The sequence below is a fragment of the Tyto alba genome, unplaced genomic scaffold, assembly GCF_018691265.1.
Source record: "Tyto alba isolate M040663 unplaced genomic scaffold, T.alba_DEE_v4.0 Super-Scaffold_5, whole genome shotgun sequence".
In the NCBI taxonomy this organism is placed as follows: domain Eukaryota; kingdom Metazoa; phylum Chordata; class Aves; order Strigiformes; family Tytonidae; genus Tyto; species Tyto alba.
The window spans coordinates 3,607,429-3,624,744 of NW_024881326.1; the positions used below are offsets into that span (position 1 = coordinate 3,607,429).

Below are 17,316 nucleotides of genomic sequence, written 5' to 3' on the forward strand. Positions count from 1 at the left end.
TAGATGTCTCTGCCCTGATGTTGAAGGGAAAATGCAGTTTGTTACTGAGCAGAGCAGCCTGTTGACTCCACGGACTAGATCGCAAATAGCTTGATTTGGGGATCACCATTTTGCAGTCTGTAAGGTCAGTGTCTTGCACAGACTCAATATTCCTTTCCTGGTGACTGTGTGGACCATGTGCCAGCGTGCAGCAGTAATGCAATGCCATTAACTTTCCACCTTTGTTGGGATGAAAAACACTAGAGCACAGCACGCTAGCATGGTGATACTATACATGGAAAAAAAAAGCCCAATGAAACCCAAAAAAACAAACAGTAAAATGTCTCCTGTTTTGTGTAAGGATAATGCAGAGGCAAGATTTAAAATACGGCACACGTAAAATGTGTCACTTCCTTATAAGGGCTGAATTAATGGATGCTATAAAAAAACAAATCAAAAACACTATGAAGGATCTTTTTCCAGGGAAGAATGTGAGAATTCATTAGATTTGGACACAAGAAACAGCTGTTTGTAATAACATAAGTGCTAGCAACAAGCAAAATAAGAGATATGTTTTCTTGCTTCTTGTATTGGCGAGCTAATAAGCACAACCTCTAAAGGGTGAAACCAGTACTTAGCATGCAAAATTCTTTTTGCTGAATACTGCTATCATCTCATTTCCCAGTGGTTGGTATCTTTACACTCTAGCTGCATTTCACACTGATTTTTTTAAGTACACCCCCAGCGAGGGAGATGGAAGAAACGATACTGCTTTGCCTGCAACTGGAGAAATCCTTTATTGCTCACGTCACCTCCTCAGCCGTGGGCATTTGCTCCAGGAAAGCCTGCCTGGAGCTGCTGAGACTCTTTCTTTCTCTCACAGGACCATGCGGATATTGAGTGGAAGTTTGCACGGACGAAGCTCTGGATGAGTTACTTTGATGAAGGTGCCACTCTGCCCCCTCCTTTTAACATTGTGCCAAGTCCCAAGTCAGTCTGGTACCTTTGCAAGTGGATTCACAACCAGCTGTGCCCAGGCGACGACTCTGACAATGAACAGAAGAGGCATGAAAACCTCAAAACATTCACAGTAAGGAGCTGCATGGTTTTATATTTCATTTTTCGACGGTGCTTGTGCATGTTGAGGATCTGGTGCAGTAGAAGGTGGCTGGATCATAACTTGCTAAGAGCCATTACAAGCTCTAAAGATGGGACTACACAGATAACCTATCCGTGCCTTTCTCTTTCCAGGAACGGCACGCTGACAACCTGATTCAGAATCAACATTACCAGGTAAACTCTTGAGCACATGAAGTTTTTACTTGCTGTTTCTTCTTCCTGCTCATTTTCTAATACCTCGATTCTTGCTTGCTTCTAGAATATATTTGATAAGTGTAGGTCCTCTAAGAGGATTTTGCTTACCATGGATTAAAAACATTTCCTCATTACAGGTGTGATGGTTCAGTAAATCACTCCTGGCCGTTCACCCCCTCTGTAGTAGTAGAAAACTTGCCAGATATCAGTCTGGCTGCTGAAGTGAAAGGTGACATCCCCAATGCCATCAGCGGGAGCAGGCTGTCACACCACCCCAATTCAAACTCTTTCTGCAGCAGTTTACACACTCTTGAATTGTTCCTCTGCTGTTCTTTTTTGTAAATCATCCCTAGCATCCCTAACAGTGATTGGGATTTTCTTTTGTTTTGGACAGCTCAGGAAGGATACATAGTTTCTTTGTTGAATTTTGCTGGTTTTGTTTATTCTCAGCTTGCCTGTCATCAAGTAGTCATTAAAGTCAACCTACAAACGGATGAAACTCTGTTAAAAGCAACTGCTTCAGTACTTGAATTCAGTGTGATACATTATGCCAGCCTGCTGGAAAGGAAAAAAAATCTCCAGAATGTTATGTGGTATGTTAGGCTATACTGTCAAAAGCCATTAGTAATTTGTCTTACTTAAGACTTCTGCTTCTTGAAGAGTATTTTTATCTGAAGTTGATGTTTAACATAATTAGTCACCTTTGGCAACAGAGAGTTGGTACTTTCTGACTTCACAGCACAGCTTATGGGTACCAACAGTGGGATCTCTTAAAAAACCTCCCAGTAAAACAAGGTGCAGAGACCATGCTTGGTGTTGCTCAGATCTGTTATCCCTATTTATGAAATGGGGAAATGAAGGAAGGTTTGGAGCAATCTCTTCTGTATATAGAGATCAATCTTGGTGCGTGTCGGCTGGCACAAGCTCGAAGTACCACTTTGCTTTTGTAAAGCCAACAAGGAGGTTCATGAACACAGAACAAAATGGATCTCATCCCACCAAAAATCTGTGCGGTAACAAACAGCCCAGGTAACGCAGAGGAGCGAGAGGCCCTAGAGGAGTCACTAAGGGTGTGATTCAGTCCTCCCAGCGCTGTCTGCAGACCCTGCAGCAGCCCCCAAAGGAGTTTCTAACCTGTCGTTCAGGAACACCCACGCAACTGGCAGATGCGGCTTCACGTGAACGTGCATTGCCCCACGGGGCCCTGGCTGGGGTCTTCAGATTGCTTCTTGTCAACCCACCCTCTTTGGCTTTCAAATACTTTATAAACAATCTTCAGATGACAAATCTAGCCTATCAGGATACACGGCACATACATGAGATTGGTAATTTTAAAAACTGTCAGCAGCTGATCTTAGAGGGCCTGAGGACATTTAAGAACATCAAGAATTTTTTCTCAATGACTTTTACATATACAAAACAAGTACAAAATACCTGCTCACCATAGTTAACAACTGAGCATTCAAGATGGAAGGTATATAACCCTTTCCAAAGGTTAGTTCTGTTTAAAAGAAAGCCTTCTGTTTCTAATGGTTAAGTGATTTTCTTTTTAGACAGCAGCCAGCACAGCCACTGTCGGTAAGAACCCAGTGAAATGCAGTGAGAACAGTTTGGTCTGAGCCAGCAGTTGAATCACTCATATTGTTTCCTATTCCAGGAAGTGATAAGAAATCTTGTGAAAAGATACGTTGCAGCAATGATAAGAACTTCCAAAACCAATGAAGGTTTAACTGAAGAAAATTTCAAGGTAAGTTATTATTCCTTAATAGTAATTTATTTTATTAATTCAAGTAGCCACTCGCAGAATTTGCACTAACTTGTTAAGATGATTTGTAACCTGCTGTGGAAATAGGACTATTACTGGAGCTGGCAATATAGTGATGTACATATGGGGGGTTTTTTGAGCAGAGAATATTATTATTTGCATGTTTTCTCATAGGATCGCCTCCCAGATTTTAATATACAATGTGTTATGTAGACAAAAGCATTGGAAAATGGTGAGAATGAAGTGTCTGATTTGAGTCAACATCACATCCCTAATCCTAACGCAGGGAGAAGCAAAGAATGAGTCTGGGTTAATAGCTCTGAAGAACACTTACCAACAACATTAAAGTTGGGCTTATCAACTAAACAGGATTCCTGCCATATTTCTACACTTCAGCAGCATTTCCCCTCTTTATAACTGTCTTATTTGACTTGTGGCCAGGCAGAGGGGTTTGGTCCCACAGCCTCTGGAGACAAAGATCTTGTAAGGTCTCCAGTTATGAGGATTACCAATACATATTTTTTTGTTTGTCACTGAATGAGGATGGGTGGGGTATTCTTGCAAGCGTGATTTGGTAACAGCCATCTGCATAACTGAACAGCTCTCCCAAGGGGACGCGGGTATTCTTTCATGTCACAGAGAAAGCTGCTGAGTGTAACTTATTTCTCCTCTTGCTCTAGGAATTAAAACAGGACATCTCAAGTTTTCGCTATGAAGTTCTTGACCTCTTAGGAAACAGGAAGCCCCAGAGGAGAAGTTATTCTACCAGCAGCACAGAGGTGTCCCAAAAGGATGAAACAAATGAGGATGGTGCTGGAGAAAAATCCAAAGCCAAGAGCGTGTCTTTCAATGTAGCCAACAAAAAAAAGGACTTCAATGTATCTGCTTTAATTAAAACTATGTCTGGAATCAATATGGTGGAAGAGAAGCCAAAAAGCAATGGGATCAGTAAGCGCTCCTTTGTCCGAAATGGAAATAGAGTTCAGAGACTTTCAAGCTCCAAGAAGGAGTCCTTTAAGAGACTGGGCCTGCTCTTCTCCAAGATGAATGGACACGTACCTGAACCAAATTCAGAACCCATGTACACTATTTCAGACGGAATTATTCAGCCACACTATATGTGGAAAGACATTAAATATTCTCAGATTGATAAAGAGAAAGAAGAGAATTGTTCCAAAAGTGAAATTAACCTCAATGAGGTGGACTACAGTGGGAACACAAGACTTACAGGACAGAGCAAGGAGTGCCCTGTGGTTTGTACCAGCTCCCTTCACTGTGCTTCCAGTATTTGTTCCTCTAATTCCAAACTTATAGACTCGTCAGAGGATGTGTTTGATTCGTGGGGAGAGGCTTGTGACTTGTTTATAAACCAGTGGAAAGACGGGCAGGAGGATCATGTTACAACTCGGCTCTAAGTAAAGCTGGAAAACTTAGCCAATTATTTGTAATTGTTTGCTCTCATCTGATTCAGCATTACTATTTCCTTTCTGTGCACAGGTGAAAAAAAAAGTGCAAAACTACTTATGTTAGCCTATTTTATAGCCATCTGCACCTTTTTAAATTTACTTTCTTTACACTCACAAATACTAAACAAAAGGTTTCACCATTTATAAGGTCAACTGTAAACCACAGGAATCCCTTCGGATGCAGTCTTAGTCTTCAAACCCCACAGGCTTCAGACAGGCTGGTGGCCAAGTAAAGGATTTCTCCAGTGCTCGCATCGTCATCCCGCTGCCGCTGGGTTATCACCGCTGCTATCCAACACGATCAGCTCTGCGTCCTGCTCAATTTTCCTCATCAACACAACCCAGCTGGTGAGCAGTGGCTTAGCAGGAGGCTGAGAATCATATTTAAAAATCTTTTTAGAAAGGGTTTCAACTTATAAGTGGCGTTTTGTTTTCTTTTAAGCAATACAACCTCCTTTCGGTTGTGTGTGTTTTTTCAGGTTGGTTATTATATTGCTGTTTTAAATTGGTATCGAACAAGAAACCCCTTCGCTTATCCAGCTAAAACATGTTATGATTTGCTTATTTACCTAATTTCAGTATGAAATTCTGCTGGTAAGAATGACCTTCCAGTGAGGCTGACAGTGGAAGCCAGCGCCTGGCCTTGATATCAACTTCTGCATAAATGAACTGACCCAAACCCAGCTGTGGCTGCTTGAAACACAAACCTCAGGGTGGTTCTCATATTTCTAATGAGCTGAACCAAAACCCAGCCCTGAGCCTTGCCCTTACAGCCTACCCCTCAAACTCTAGCTGCTTTTTGAAATTCCTAATCTTACTTCCACTGCTGCATTTGCTTTTTGCTGCCTCTGATGGAGGTCAGGCTTTGGGAAGAAAACCGTCCTCCGGGTATATGGCAAGTGCCAAGAGAGAGTGTTGTCCTGGGGCTGTGAGCTGCATTTCTGAAAAGCAGCATAAGGAATAAGCAGCTCACACTGAGCTGGCAGCCTGTGAAGTCTCTGCAGTTCTTTTCTAAGGTGCAACAAAAAGAAGTGCAGCAGTAGATGTTATATTTGCCCAGTTGCAGCAGTGTCTGGACAGGACCTAGCACTGTCACTGCTTTTGTCCTAAGGAGCATCAGAGAGGGGAGAAGACAACCCCATCAAGGGCAAAATAGCTGAATTTTTAACAGTGATTTCTTTTTTTTTTTTTTTTTTTTTTTTTTTCCCCAACAATGTGATACTTGAACTTTCTTCTGCAGTGTTGCTAAGAAACACAGATGATTGGCACGCACTTACCACCACTTCAGAGCTGTTATTAGTCAGCTGCTTTCTTAGAGGAAGCAAGTCCTGACAGCGAGCTCAGGACCAGCCTTCCCAGCTGACAGAGCTTCGTTACTGCGCTCGCGCGGTCACGCGTAAGGCTCCGTTCTCCGGAGAGGTTACACGAGCTGGAGCGTTTCCCCAGGGCGGTTGCCAAAAATCACCTCTTCAGTGAACTGGGTTGCGAATTGCAGTTGTAAAAGCAGAATGCTGGAAAACCTACGCCTACCCTTGGCACTGGTCAGATTTTACCAGCACAGTGGGGGAAGGAGGAGAGGGATTTCTCAGCACAGCAGTTCCCCCCCCCCCCCCCGCCCCAAAGCGATGCTGGGGTGCATGCAGCTGGACGATCTGTCTGAGTTTTAAATCTGGCTCCCTCCTCTTGGTTAAAGAAAACCACCTTGTTGGGTTTTCCCTTTAGGCACCTATACAGCCTTACTTAAAGGTCATGATGGAGCACACGTTATCAGAGAGGTAAATGTGAACGATGCAGCAGCTCCTGGAGCGGAGCTGCAGATGCCAACACACCAACCAGACTCGGTAAGTTTTCAGTACAGACCTCAAGGTGGAGGCCATGGCTCTAGGCCAGCTCTGGTGTCAAGAAAAATCAGCAACAAGGAACAGAGACTTAAAAATGTTTCTGTACTCCTTGCTTATAAACGACACCAGTCTTGTCACCAGCATGCAGTGTAAAGCCCAAAATATTTAAGCCTCTAGATGCGTTAGTTAAGGCAGAGTGAAAAGCATTTTTGTATCAACAGATTTCAGGCTTTCATACTAATTGCAGAGTTGTCTTTGAAAACTGCATCTCCTCTTCCTTTATGAAAGGCTGAGCAAACTGACATTGGCGCTACACAAGGAGACTTGCAAATTCTGAGGGCCAGAAGCAGCTTGCTGATCATTCCTGAGGAACTCCAGCACCCCTGCCTTGCAAAGGCAAACCCAGTGACACGCGAGAGCTGCAATCAGAACCAACCGAAAGCAATTCTCAAAGCAGCTCACAGTAAAAGCCCTGCAGTTCAGTAAACCAGACCGAGCGCGTTTCTGGAAAGATGAACATGAGCAAGAGTTGCTACAGGGGGGAGAAAAAAAGGGTTTGAATCATTTTGTGCCTCACCTCACTGCACTGCAGTTTATGAATTCCACTTGACATGGGGCCAGCAAATCTTTACGGTATTTCCTGTGTAACAAGTAAGAATGAAAACAATTCAAGTAGGGTTACGCAGATTACATCAACTGAGTCTGAAGCTGGGACAAAAGCAGGATTCTTATGCTCAGACAGTAGAAAGGCTTTTAAGATTTCCATGGGAGCAAGCACACTGCTACTGGTGATGATTATCTTGTGTCATTCAAAGGCAGCACTGCATTGACAGGTACAAATAACACGATGAAACGCAATTAACTCTGCAGTGGTGCCCCCCTCAAAATGTAAAAATGACACCAGGCAGTGCAAATCCTTCTGTGCAAAGTGCGTGAATCATGATCCCCTGCTGCGTCCTGGAAGGGCCGGGGTAGGAACTGCCACGGGGAATAACACAGTCTGCAAAAAGCTCTCGCCAACGTTATGTTAAAGGCGAGAGGAACGTCACATGGCGGCTTGGCTGGGGCTCCCCTGGGATTTGTTTCACAACTCAGATACTTCCTAGCTCCCAGCTATGAGCTAGGCTGAGCTGACTTCAGAGTTAAACGCAAATATTTGATTTGGATGTGATTAATATATGCGTTCAGGAGTTTGCAAAACTGACTGTCAGATTGGTCCCCCAAAAGGCAAAATTCTGTTTGATTCCATCTATGCATCCCCTTTGGTAGCAATAGTCTTTATAGCAGCTGGTGAATTATCATTATTATTCTAAAACAGGAGCTTCAGGGGAGGGAAATTAAAGTATCTTGTGAACAATACATTTGATAAGCAAAACCTGCTTTTTAAAAAAATCTCTTGCACTCACTATTTGGGATTTCACTAGCATTTTTCCATTTTCAGTTGCTCAAAAAGAAAACACGTCTTCGTGAAAGTTATTCTTTCCTTCAGGGAAATCAGTGAAGTACCCCGTGCTGTCTGCACGCGCCCAGGGTAGGAGCTGATGGGACACCTGGAGCTCCTCCTGTGAGGAGTTAAACTTTTCCTCAGCTTGGGTTCAAGATGCACAGCTGTGCCCCAACTGGTACATGCTTGGCTTTTAGCCCACGGGCTTCAATAATCCTTACACACATGCAAGGAATTTGGAATTAGGAATAACAGAGACCTTGACCGCTTGCTTTAGGCTTCATGCTCTTGAAGTGGCTTTGTCACCTCCCACCCGCCCGTGTCATTTTCATCTGGCTTTTTAAGGCAGCACACCTACAGATGATTACCAGTTAAAAAGTGAACAAATAACATCCAGGGTTAAGAATATCACACAGAGCTAGGCAGTGTTTGTACTCAGGTCAGAGATTAAAGAAGTTGTTTCAGAAACAAGAAATTAACTGACATATCTCTGCAGATTATTTGGATAATTTCAATTGTATATTATTCACTTACCAGTATATATGTAAATACTCAAGTATTTGTATAGGTGGTCCCTACAGAGGAAGCATGCACAGCGGGCAGAGCACAGGCTTCGGGAACAGGACTGCGCAGGTCTGGTCCCAGCTCTGCCACTGACTCACCCGTGACCTTGGGCAAGTCACTCAGCCTCTCTAATGCCTCAGTTTCCCCATCTGTAAAATAGGGATAATAATACTTACCTACCTCGCAGGGGGGGTTAGTTCATTATTTATAAGCACTTTCAAATCTTCAAGTTAAAGGCGCTATATACAGTAAGTAGTTAATATTCGTAGCAGTAGTATGTACTTTTATTTTCTTACAACTAATTCAGGTTAGGATTTAACCGTATGTCCGTTATGATAGTTTTCCAGGTAGAAAACTGGCATGGTTTCCCACAAAGGGAATTTAGGGCACTTCTGCAGTACACGGAGCAGGAGCAGCACACCCTGGAAGCCTAAACTACAACACCCTTGCTTTTGTGATTTATGTTTCACCCTTAATGTCACCTCACTGTATTTGTGTTTCATCCTTTTTCTGATGGTACATGTAACATAATTTTTAGCAGAAACAGACACTGTAAATATTAAAGAGTATTTAAATAAATACATTCATGTGTATATATATATATATATATATATATATATATATATATAACACCTTATCTTTTAAAGAGGTTAAAATTGGTTGATGCAAGAGACTTGTAAGCACGGGGAGGTTTCACAGGCAGCCCAGCACGGATGCGTGCGCGCGGCAGGACACTGGAGTGGGGCTATAAGAAAACGTCACCAGATGTCATCGCCTCCTTCGTGTTCCCTTCTCACCCCATCGCTGGCAAGGGCAAAGTCACGCAGGTGACAGGGGGAGGCCGTGGCTGGAGGAACCTCTCCCGGAGAGCGGGACACTTCTGTGTCCCTAACAAGGGGGCTCTTCGCCCCGATTTTGCTGGAGGTACAATTGGGTTTGCTTTACTGCCGACTCAGGATAAAAGTCTTCGGGTTGAGTGACGGGAGCTCCAAGTTTTGACTTGCACGGTCAGGGCTCTACGAGCATTCGGAGCTCCCCTCCGGGACCACGAGCAGTTGCAGGCTATCTGCACCGAGCATTTTGACAGTGTAAGCAAGGATCTGATTTACTTCTGGGCTTTCTAGCAGTTGGAAAACTACATGAGCACCTGCTGCTCTCACACCATTAAGTGTATGTCCCACTTCCCTTGAGACTTCTCAGATTTGCTTTGATATTTCTACTTCCCTTTTTGAAAGGCCAAAAGCCCAAAGAAAAGCGTATTTCAACTAACCATTAAGAGGTACGATTTTGGTTTAATTTCTGGCTGAGTTAACTCGTCCTTTTCCATGGCCAGGCCTGTGAGAAAGCTCCGCACAGCCTCAAAGCAACAGGATCACCCTCCCACCTCCCTTGCAATTCCCCAGTCAAACAGAATGGCAAAAAGGAAGCAAAATCAATCAAACCACTAGGGCTGCCTAGAATTAAATGAAGTTGGTACTTAATGAAGAACTCTCTGGAGCTGTTTTGGGGGTAGATGTGCTGCAGGGACCTCTTCCCCCCCTGAGGAACCTCCCGGGCCACCAGCACCGCGGCACCGGCCAAGGCAGGGCTGGCTGCAGCCCCTGGCTCTGCTGGGAGCACCAGCATGGTACACTGGTGAATTTTGATTCACTACAGTGAGTAAAAAAATCAGCTCACTGGAGGAGCATCTAAAATATACCATCGCCAAAACAAGCTGGAGTTTTCAGAGATGTGTAACTTGAAACTGAACAACTCCGAAGTCAGTCCCTGACTGGATTTTGGGTTTGGAGGAGACAGGGAACACTCTGGGGTAGCTACATCAGTGTATTTTCTCAACATCTGTTATTTGATTTTATTTAATTTTCACACTCCTACCTTCCCCATTTCAGGCCATTACATTTTTACAAACAAGGCGCTGTTTATTATTATTATTAATTTACATAATTGCTTCCACCCAGAACAACTACTGCTCTGGAGTAAATTCACAACCAAGAATGATTGTTTTAAAAAGAGAACACAGAAGTGTTTGATCCTTATCTTCTGAACCTCTGATAGTATTTTATGCTTCAGGGAAACACTTTCACCTGCTCTGGTTTTTTAAGGTGTGCAAAACCAAATAAAAACCCCAACTATAACAAGTATAGAAGCTCCCTGACGTAGCTTAAACCACTCACAATTTTAAAATCCAAATTGATCTTGCAATTCTTTCTTTACATGCAGACCCTGCTCAATCAATGGCTCACCAACTACGGAAACTCATGCAGCCCATCCCGCCTGGCCAGCACCTCCTCCTTCAGCATGCCTTATTTTGTTTATTTGGGGGATGATTTTTTTTTTCCTCTCCTATTTAAAGCAATTCCATATCAGCAGTAACTCCTGAGCCAGAAGAAAGGATGTGCTTAGGACAAAACGCGATCAATCAAGGAGCTGGCCTTTTAGCACATTAGCTAACAGAACACTGTGATACCTTTAGCCAACAGAGTGAAATGCCTTTTGATTATAAATAGTTGTTTTTGAGCAAGGGGGCACTTTTTGGTCTAGCTATTTTTTGGGTATTGTACAGTCTTATTTAAAAACTACTGAATGTGTTTATAAGGCACGTCTGGGAACTCGAGGACTAGGGATCTTTGAGAAGCAAAGGACAGTAGCAGATACTTAGAATACTCTATTTTCTATATGGCAAGCCCTAGAGACCCGGGCTTACTCTGCAAACAGTTTTTTTAGCAATCGAGTTTTAATATCAAATTAAATCTTCATTAAAAAAAAGCTATCACAGAAACAGCTTCACACCTGAGCATATTTTAAAATGCCATTTTACTTCATGGGATAAAAAAGGTGAGGCTTTTTTTTCCTCCGTTATTTTAGTTTTGGTCAAAAACTTCTTGATGGCCTTTTCCAGGCAAGTGAGCTTTTAGATGTGTAAGAATTTTGCGTATGTAAAGACAGAGTGGGGACCTCAGCATTTGCCAGTTGAGTAGTAACAGCCACCCCTTGAGAAAGGGGGGAGGAAAGGGAAGAGCAAAGAGCAAAAACAAATGCTTAGTTTTATGTACTTTTCTACTTGCATCTCTTCAATCCATAGTGCAGACTCCATGTCATACCCTCGTATAACAACATGTAAAAATGAAATGATGTACATAATAAATAAAATTATTTATTTTATGTGTATTTTTAGCTTAACTGTAAACTGAAAAAATTTAATTTTTTTCCCAAAAATGTAAGCCTATTGAAATTCAAGGTGTTTCTACCTTTTCAGATGTAACATTTCCAGCTGCCTATTGATAATAAACATTTATGAACAGCAACAGATCTGGCATTTTGTAGTTTTTTTAAATCATGTTCAGCACAGAATTCTCAAGAGCTGTCAGTGGTCAGAGGAGCACTGAATGGCTCCAATTCTATACAGATTTATATTGGTATTTATGTAAAAAAGACATGGCACAGTCCTACTTACCTACGACAAAGTTAGCCACCCAGATTTGAGCAAGTTTTCATGGGCAAGAGCTGAACAACACCTGGCTGTGAAAAAAAAACAACCCAAACCCATTAATTATATCCTGTCTACCACAGAAAACAGCAAACCACTCAAAGTGTTGGTAAAATGCACCGCATGAATGCAAAGAAGTCTAAGGAAGCATAACTCCAGTTTAATTTGCTCCCCAAAGATAACCTTCAATCAGCACGACTACATCAGCCACATTAGAATATACAGCAGTATAGCTAATCGTGTAAAAGAGTCATTAAGCAACAACATACAACTATATTAACTAATTTGCTCATGTAAAGCTGTCCTCCAAACAAATCTCATTAAAGTCCTGGAGGCATGCAGAATCATTCCAAAAGATTTCCATCAACCACCAAAGGCTCTTGGTCAAGCCTCCAGTAAAACAAGCTTCCTCAGGTTAAACAAGGCAATACCCCTTTCCTTGAAACGCAGAAGATTCCTGCATGAGGGAGACACACAGAAACACACACAGTCCATGCCAAAAGCTGTAGCAAAGCCCAGGACTACAGTGATCCATAGCTACAGAATTTTAAAAACCCACATAAAGACAGAAGGTTACTTTTATTTTTTTTTTTTTTTTAATAGAAAAGGACATTGCCAAGTTGGATGTGCACCTTCCCACTTGCATCAGAAAGCCTGGAAGTTCAAAGTTAAGGCACTTTAAATCCCCAGCTGTACCTTCTATTCCAGAAACGGGAACTGAACTGCACCTGAAAATGACTTCCCTCCCCTGCAGAAGTATGTGTTTCAGCAGAAAATACCAGATTTGACCAGCGAGGGAGGTGAGAGGCAAGAGAAGAAATTTTACAGTGTATTTTATCTCCTCTTCCACTTCCTGAAAAGTAATACAAGTCACACATTCACATAATCACCATAAACATCAAAACAAACATATTTGGTTTTCAACTATGACAAATATTTAAAGAGTACTGGATTAAAAAGAGAATCAGAAACCACAGTTTTAGATTTGATTGGAAAATGCAAATAGGCAGGGTAGGGAACAGGAAAAAACATATAAAGGAGAGGGTAGAGGGAGTTAGACGGTCCATTAATTTCATCATTAGAGGATATTCCTTTTAAAAAAGACCATTTTCTCTAACACAAAGTCAAGCAGTCATCACAGTTACAACAACAGAACAACACTTACCTTGGGGTAAACCCCAGCACCTCGAAGCTCTTGGCAAAATGTCCACCTGCACCAGGGAAGGTGAGATTTCGCATCTGGAATAAGTGTTGCCACAAACTGAGCCCAACACCCTGTTGGTGTTGGGTGACCCACCCTGTCGGGGCTCAGGCACGTGTTCCCGTCAGCGCAGATCGCCACGCTTGCAGAGATGACTGACGCCATCATACATGCTCTTAGCCCACGGCTCACCCGGGCTGAACTATTTCATACTTGCCGCAGCTCGGCTGACTCTGAAATCTGGTTAGCAGCAGTGACTTGATCACGTGTAGGAGTTCCTAGATACAGGCAAAATTTAAACTCTGATCTTATTTCAAAGCTATAAAGTCCTGGTCCAAGTATTTTATCTTCCTCCCTTATGAAAAAAGCAGTTACTTGGAAGGCTGGGTCTGGATTTATGTGTTGAATATCCTCCATATATAACACAATCTTCAATGGTGTAATTTTATAAAAGAGAAGGGTATCCAGCAGCACTGCAGAGAGACCTGAAAGCTAAGAGTAAAACAAAACAAGTGAGCTAGTGTCATGGTTTGAGCCTGGTCAGCAGCCAACCACCTCGCAGCCGCTCACACACCCTCCCCCCCTACCTGGGAATGGGGGAGGGAATTGGAGAGGTAAAGGGAAACTCGCAGGTTGAGATAGAAACAGTTTAATAATGGTAACAAATGAAAACAGTGACAGCAATAGAAAAATATAAATGGGCAATGCACAATGCAATTGCTCACCACCCGCTGACAAATACCCAGCCTGTTCCCAGCTAGCGATCCCGAAACACCAAGATCCCGCAGTCACAATCCCGGAAGCGAGAGAGGCCCTTTCCAACCACCCCTCTTCTATATAGTGAGCATGATGTTCCATGATATGGAATATTTCATTGGCCAATTTGGGTCTGGTGCTCTGGCTGTGCCCCTTCCCTGCTTCTTGTGCACGGGCAGGACAGGGGGACTTGGGAGAGTCCTTGAAATCTCAGTAGCAGCTGAAAACATCAGTGTGCTATCAGCATTCTTCTCATACCAAACCCAATGCTGAATCTAAAACAACAGCACTATTCTAGTTACCAAAAAGGAACATTAACTCTATTCCAGCCCAAACCAGGACAGCTAGAAAACCAACTTGCTGTAGGAATGGGTTTGGTGGTGTTACGTGGCCAAGAGGAAAACAGCACAGGAGTGATAGCCCAGCAGGCCAATGATGCTGGCAGGCAGATCAGGGTGGGTTTTCTCTACAGTACTTATAATAATTATCTTCAGTAACAGATGGATTTTACAATCTAAAAGACTTGAGAAGCACCTCTGCCCAAACAGCACGCTTCTACTTCACCGGGCAGTGAGTGGTGCTCAGAGAACAGAAGCGCAGCCGAGTCTGGCGACCTGCAGGCAAAGGCAGTCAGGCTGAAGCCTGCTCCTCCTAAGTGCAGAAAGATTTGTAGCAGTTTAGAAGAGACTGACGTATTTAAAAACAGGAGCAGCTCACACCCCAGAGCACAAGAACTATGGTTGATCACCGCTTCTTTCAACCTACGGTTTCAGAAGAGATGAGGCTTGGCTCTGAAGCTGTTTATTAGGGCTATGAAATCAGAAGTGCTCACATCTGAAGAGAGCACTCTGTGGCGCTGCCAGCTCATGGATCCTTCCTGCACAGCCTTCAGGTGTTAATTTAATTTGAGCCCCTGCCTTTCATATATAAAAACACACTGTGGAAAAGGAGGCGGCAAGCATGACTAGTGCAGACTTGGCTGCACAACTCTTCTGTTCTCCCTTTTAAAAGGTTGAAAATCCATCCACAGAAAATAAAGAAAAATGAAAAAAAAAAATTTCAGGATTGAAACCTTGCTTTAAAAATTCATTATTATGAAACATATTTCAAGAAGCCCAATATCGAAAGAAAGGAGGAAAAAAAAAATAATAAAAACATATCAATCTGAAGGAAAGTAATTGTTACCAATAGAAATCAATACAGATTTTTCTGTGCTTCTACTTGAAGGTAAAATATGCTTATGGCTGCAAGCCACATCCCACTACCCCCCATCATAGCAATTCTGTGATTCTGCTGTGCATAAAAACCCAGAGCAGCGGTCTGGTATCAAATTATAACAGAGCAAAAATCAAATGGTGTGCCAAAGTAAACAAGTCTGCATGACACAGGATCCCCACAAAAATAGACCCTGAGCCCATACCTTGGTACCTACAAGCCACACATACATACTCCCCCCAACAAAAAAATCCCTCTCAAACCCCCATAATTCTATATCATTTTAAAGTGAATTATCTGAAAATGCAACTGTTCTGTAGCGATTAGTCACTGGAACACTTGACCACAAAACTAGGATTATTATTAGTACAGGAATGCTGCAGGCAGACCTAGTCACCACTCGATGAGGAAATGGCTGAAGCATGAAGCAGGTTAGCTGTGTTTTAGATAGAGCTGTGGCTTTTTAGGCAGCTGTTTTAGTAAGTGATGTAGAGCTATTGTAGAGCACCACAGCTCTGGAAAGTAGAATTGAAAATAAGACTCCAGTATTCACTTAGATTTCTGTACCATTCTAAGTTCTTTTGCTTAGAATAAAAAGGCAGCATTTCCTGACCTACAGAGAACATTCATCAATTAGCTCCACGACACGCTAACTGTTCTCCACAGCCCCTGCTTGCTAGTTCAAAAAGTTAATTTTGAGCCTAAACATCTCTGGCAAGAATACATGTATCAAGTCACAGGGATACATCTGTATTTCAAATCCATAAATAAGCTAACTGGCTACATTTTACATATATTATTATATGAAGTAATGTAGTTTTCATGCATATCAAAGTGGCCAACAAGGCCACAATAGTCATGGTTAATGCTGAATAATCCAGCTACTAGAAGGGTAAGCAAAAGCATGGAAAAACATGACTCCGTATCAAAATTGTACATCAGTGTTTCTAATTAAAAAAAAAGTTGAGTTCAGGAGACAAACTAATGCCAGAAGATAAAACACGAACTCAGCTACAATAAACATTTGTGTAGCAAAAAGCAAGGCTGTCTCAGTAGAAGAAAGGAGGCATTATTCATAGCTAAAGCCTGAAAGTGGAAGATCCTCACTTCAGTGCCTGACAGCAACTGTTTGGTGTATGACAGATGGCACTCGTGAATGAGGTGGAAACACACTTGATAACTCCATCATGGAGACTGTACTTCTTAAGCGTGTTTCATCCTGAAGTTCATAAAATAAGTCACATGCTTTGCTGGTTCGTTTAAGAGGTCAGTTTAAGTCTAGTGAATGCTTTTTCAGAGAAAGGAGGAAAAAGTCCTGCGGTATCTTCTCCCTTTACTGAGAAATGTCTGTGCAAGCCTCCTCCAGAGGCAGAAGTACAAAGGCCAAGGTCTTAACTGCAACCAATTACTTTGTAAAATCATTTCGTGTGCATGTTTTGTTTTGTTTTAAAAACAGCACATCAGCTCCTAATCAAATCAGCTACTCAGGGATCATTTCCATCATTCTTTGGCTTTTTACCTGGCTCTTCCATCTTGAAAAGCCATTATTAAATTGCTGAGTTAAATGTACAGCAATTAAGAGATTTGAGAAGACAAACCAGAAGCCAGGCTTGCAACCCTCATGACAGACGATTATATTACCATCTTCTCTTTAGGAAGCAGGGGAGAGAAGGGAAAGTCTCAAGAGAATTAAGGAAACAGCATCAACACCAAAAGTGCTGCATGAATTTAAGATAAAATTGTAAGGAGTCACTTCGTCCTATTATTTATGCATCCATGGTTACTTAAAAGGGATAATGAAGGAAGAATACTTTTTTCTGCTCCCAAATCCTGCAGTCAATCTCCTTTTCACCACACTAAAACTTAGCATCACATGGAAAAAAACATGTAAGAAAACCACTAAACAGTAGCATGGGCCCACAGAGTTGAAATCAACTTTGGCAAATCAGAATTTTGCCACTGTGTGAAGCTACTGACTTCATCTCCCTATCTAAAGCAGCCAAGTTTGAATATGGAGGACTCAAATTCCCCACAAGATTTGGCAGCCAAGGCTTTCACAATCCAGCTCAGGGACCCAAAAGCTGAAGTCATGAAAATCAAGATTTGTTAACTAACCATCTTTGCCGGAATTCAGGGCCTCCTGCACTGAGCTGGCATAACCTGCACCTGTGCCCTCGTTTGTGGCCCCAGGACAGGGCTGTGTCACCAGGACCACAGAGGGCTGTGGGCAGGGCCCTACTCGCACCCACTTCTTGATGATTTTGCACGTACAGTGCAAGTTGCT

At 42.5% G+C, this 17,316-nt stretch overlaps 1 protein-coding gene across 4 annotated transcripts in view; it reads left to right on the plus strand.

Moving 5' to 3' along the window:
* Positions 1 to 11,680, plus strand: part of TRPC5 (transient receptor potential cation channel subfamily C member 5) — a 103,114-nt gene extending 91,434 nt beyond the window's left edge. For 2 of the 4 annotated variants that reach the window (XM_042807419.1, XM_032983434.2), the window contains exons 8-11: positions 863 to 1,069; positions 1,231 to 1,272; positions 2,951 to 3,040; positions 3,739 to 11,680. In XM_042807419.1, coding sequence (XP_042663353.1) covers positions 863 to 1,069; positions 1,231 to 1,272; positions 2,951 to 3,040; positions 3,739 to 4,473 — 1,074 coding nt within the window. In that variant the 3' untranslated portion in view covers positions 4,474 to 11,680. The remainder of the gene's footprint in view (positions 1 to 862; positions 1,070 to 1,230; positions 1,273 to 2,950; positions 3,041 to 3,738) is intronic. The other 2 variants (XR_006166981.1, XR_006166982.1) reach the window with 2 other exon arrangements.
* Positions 11,681 to 17,316: the final 5,636 nt, after the last annotated feature.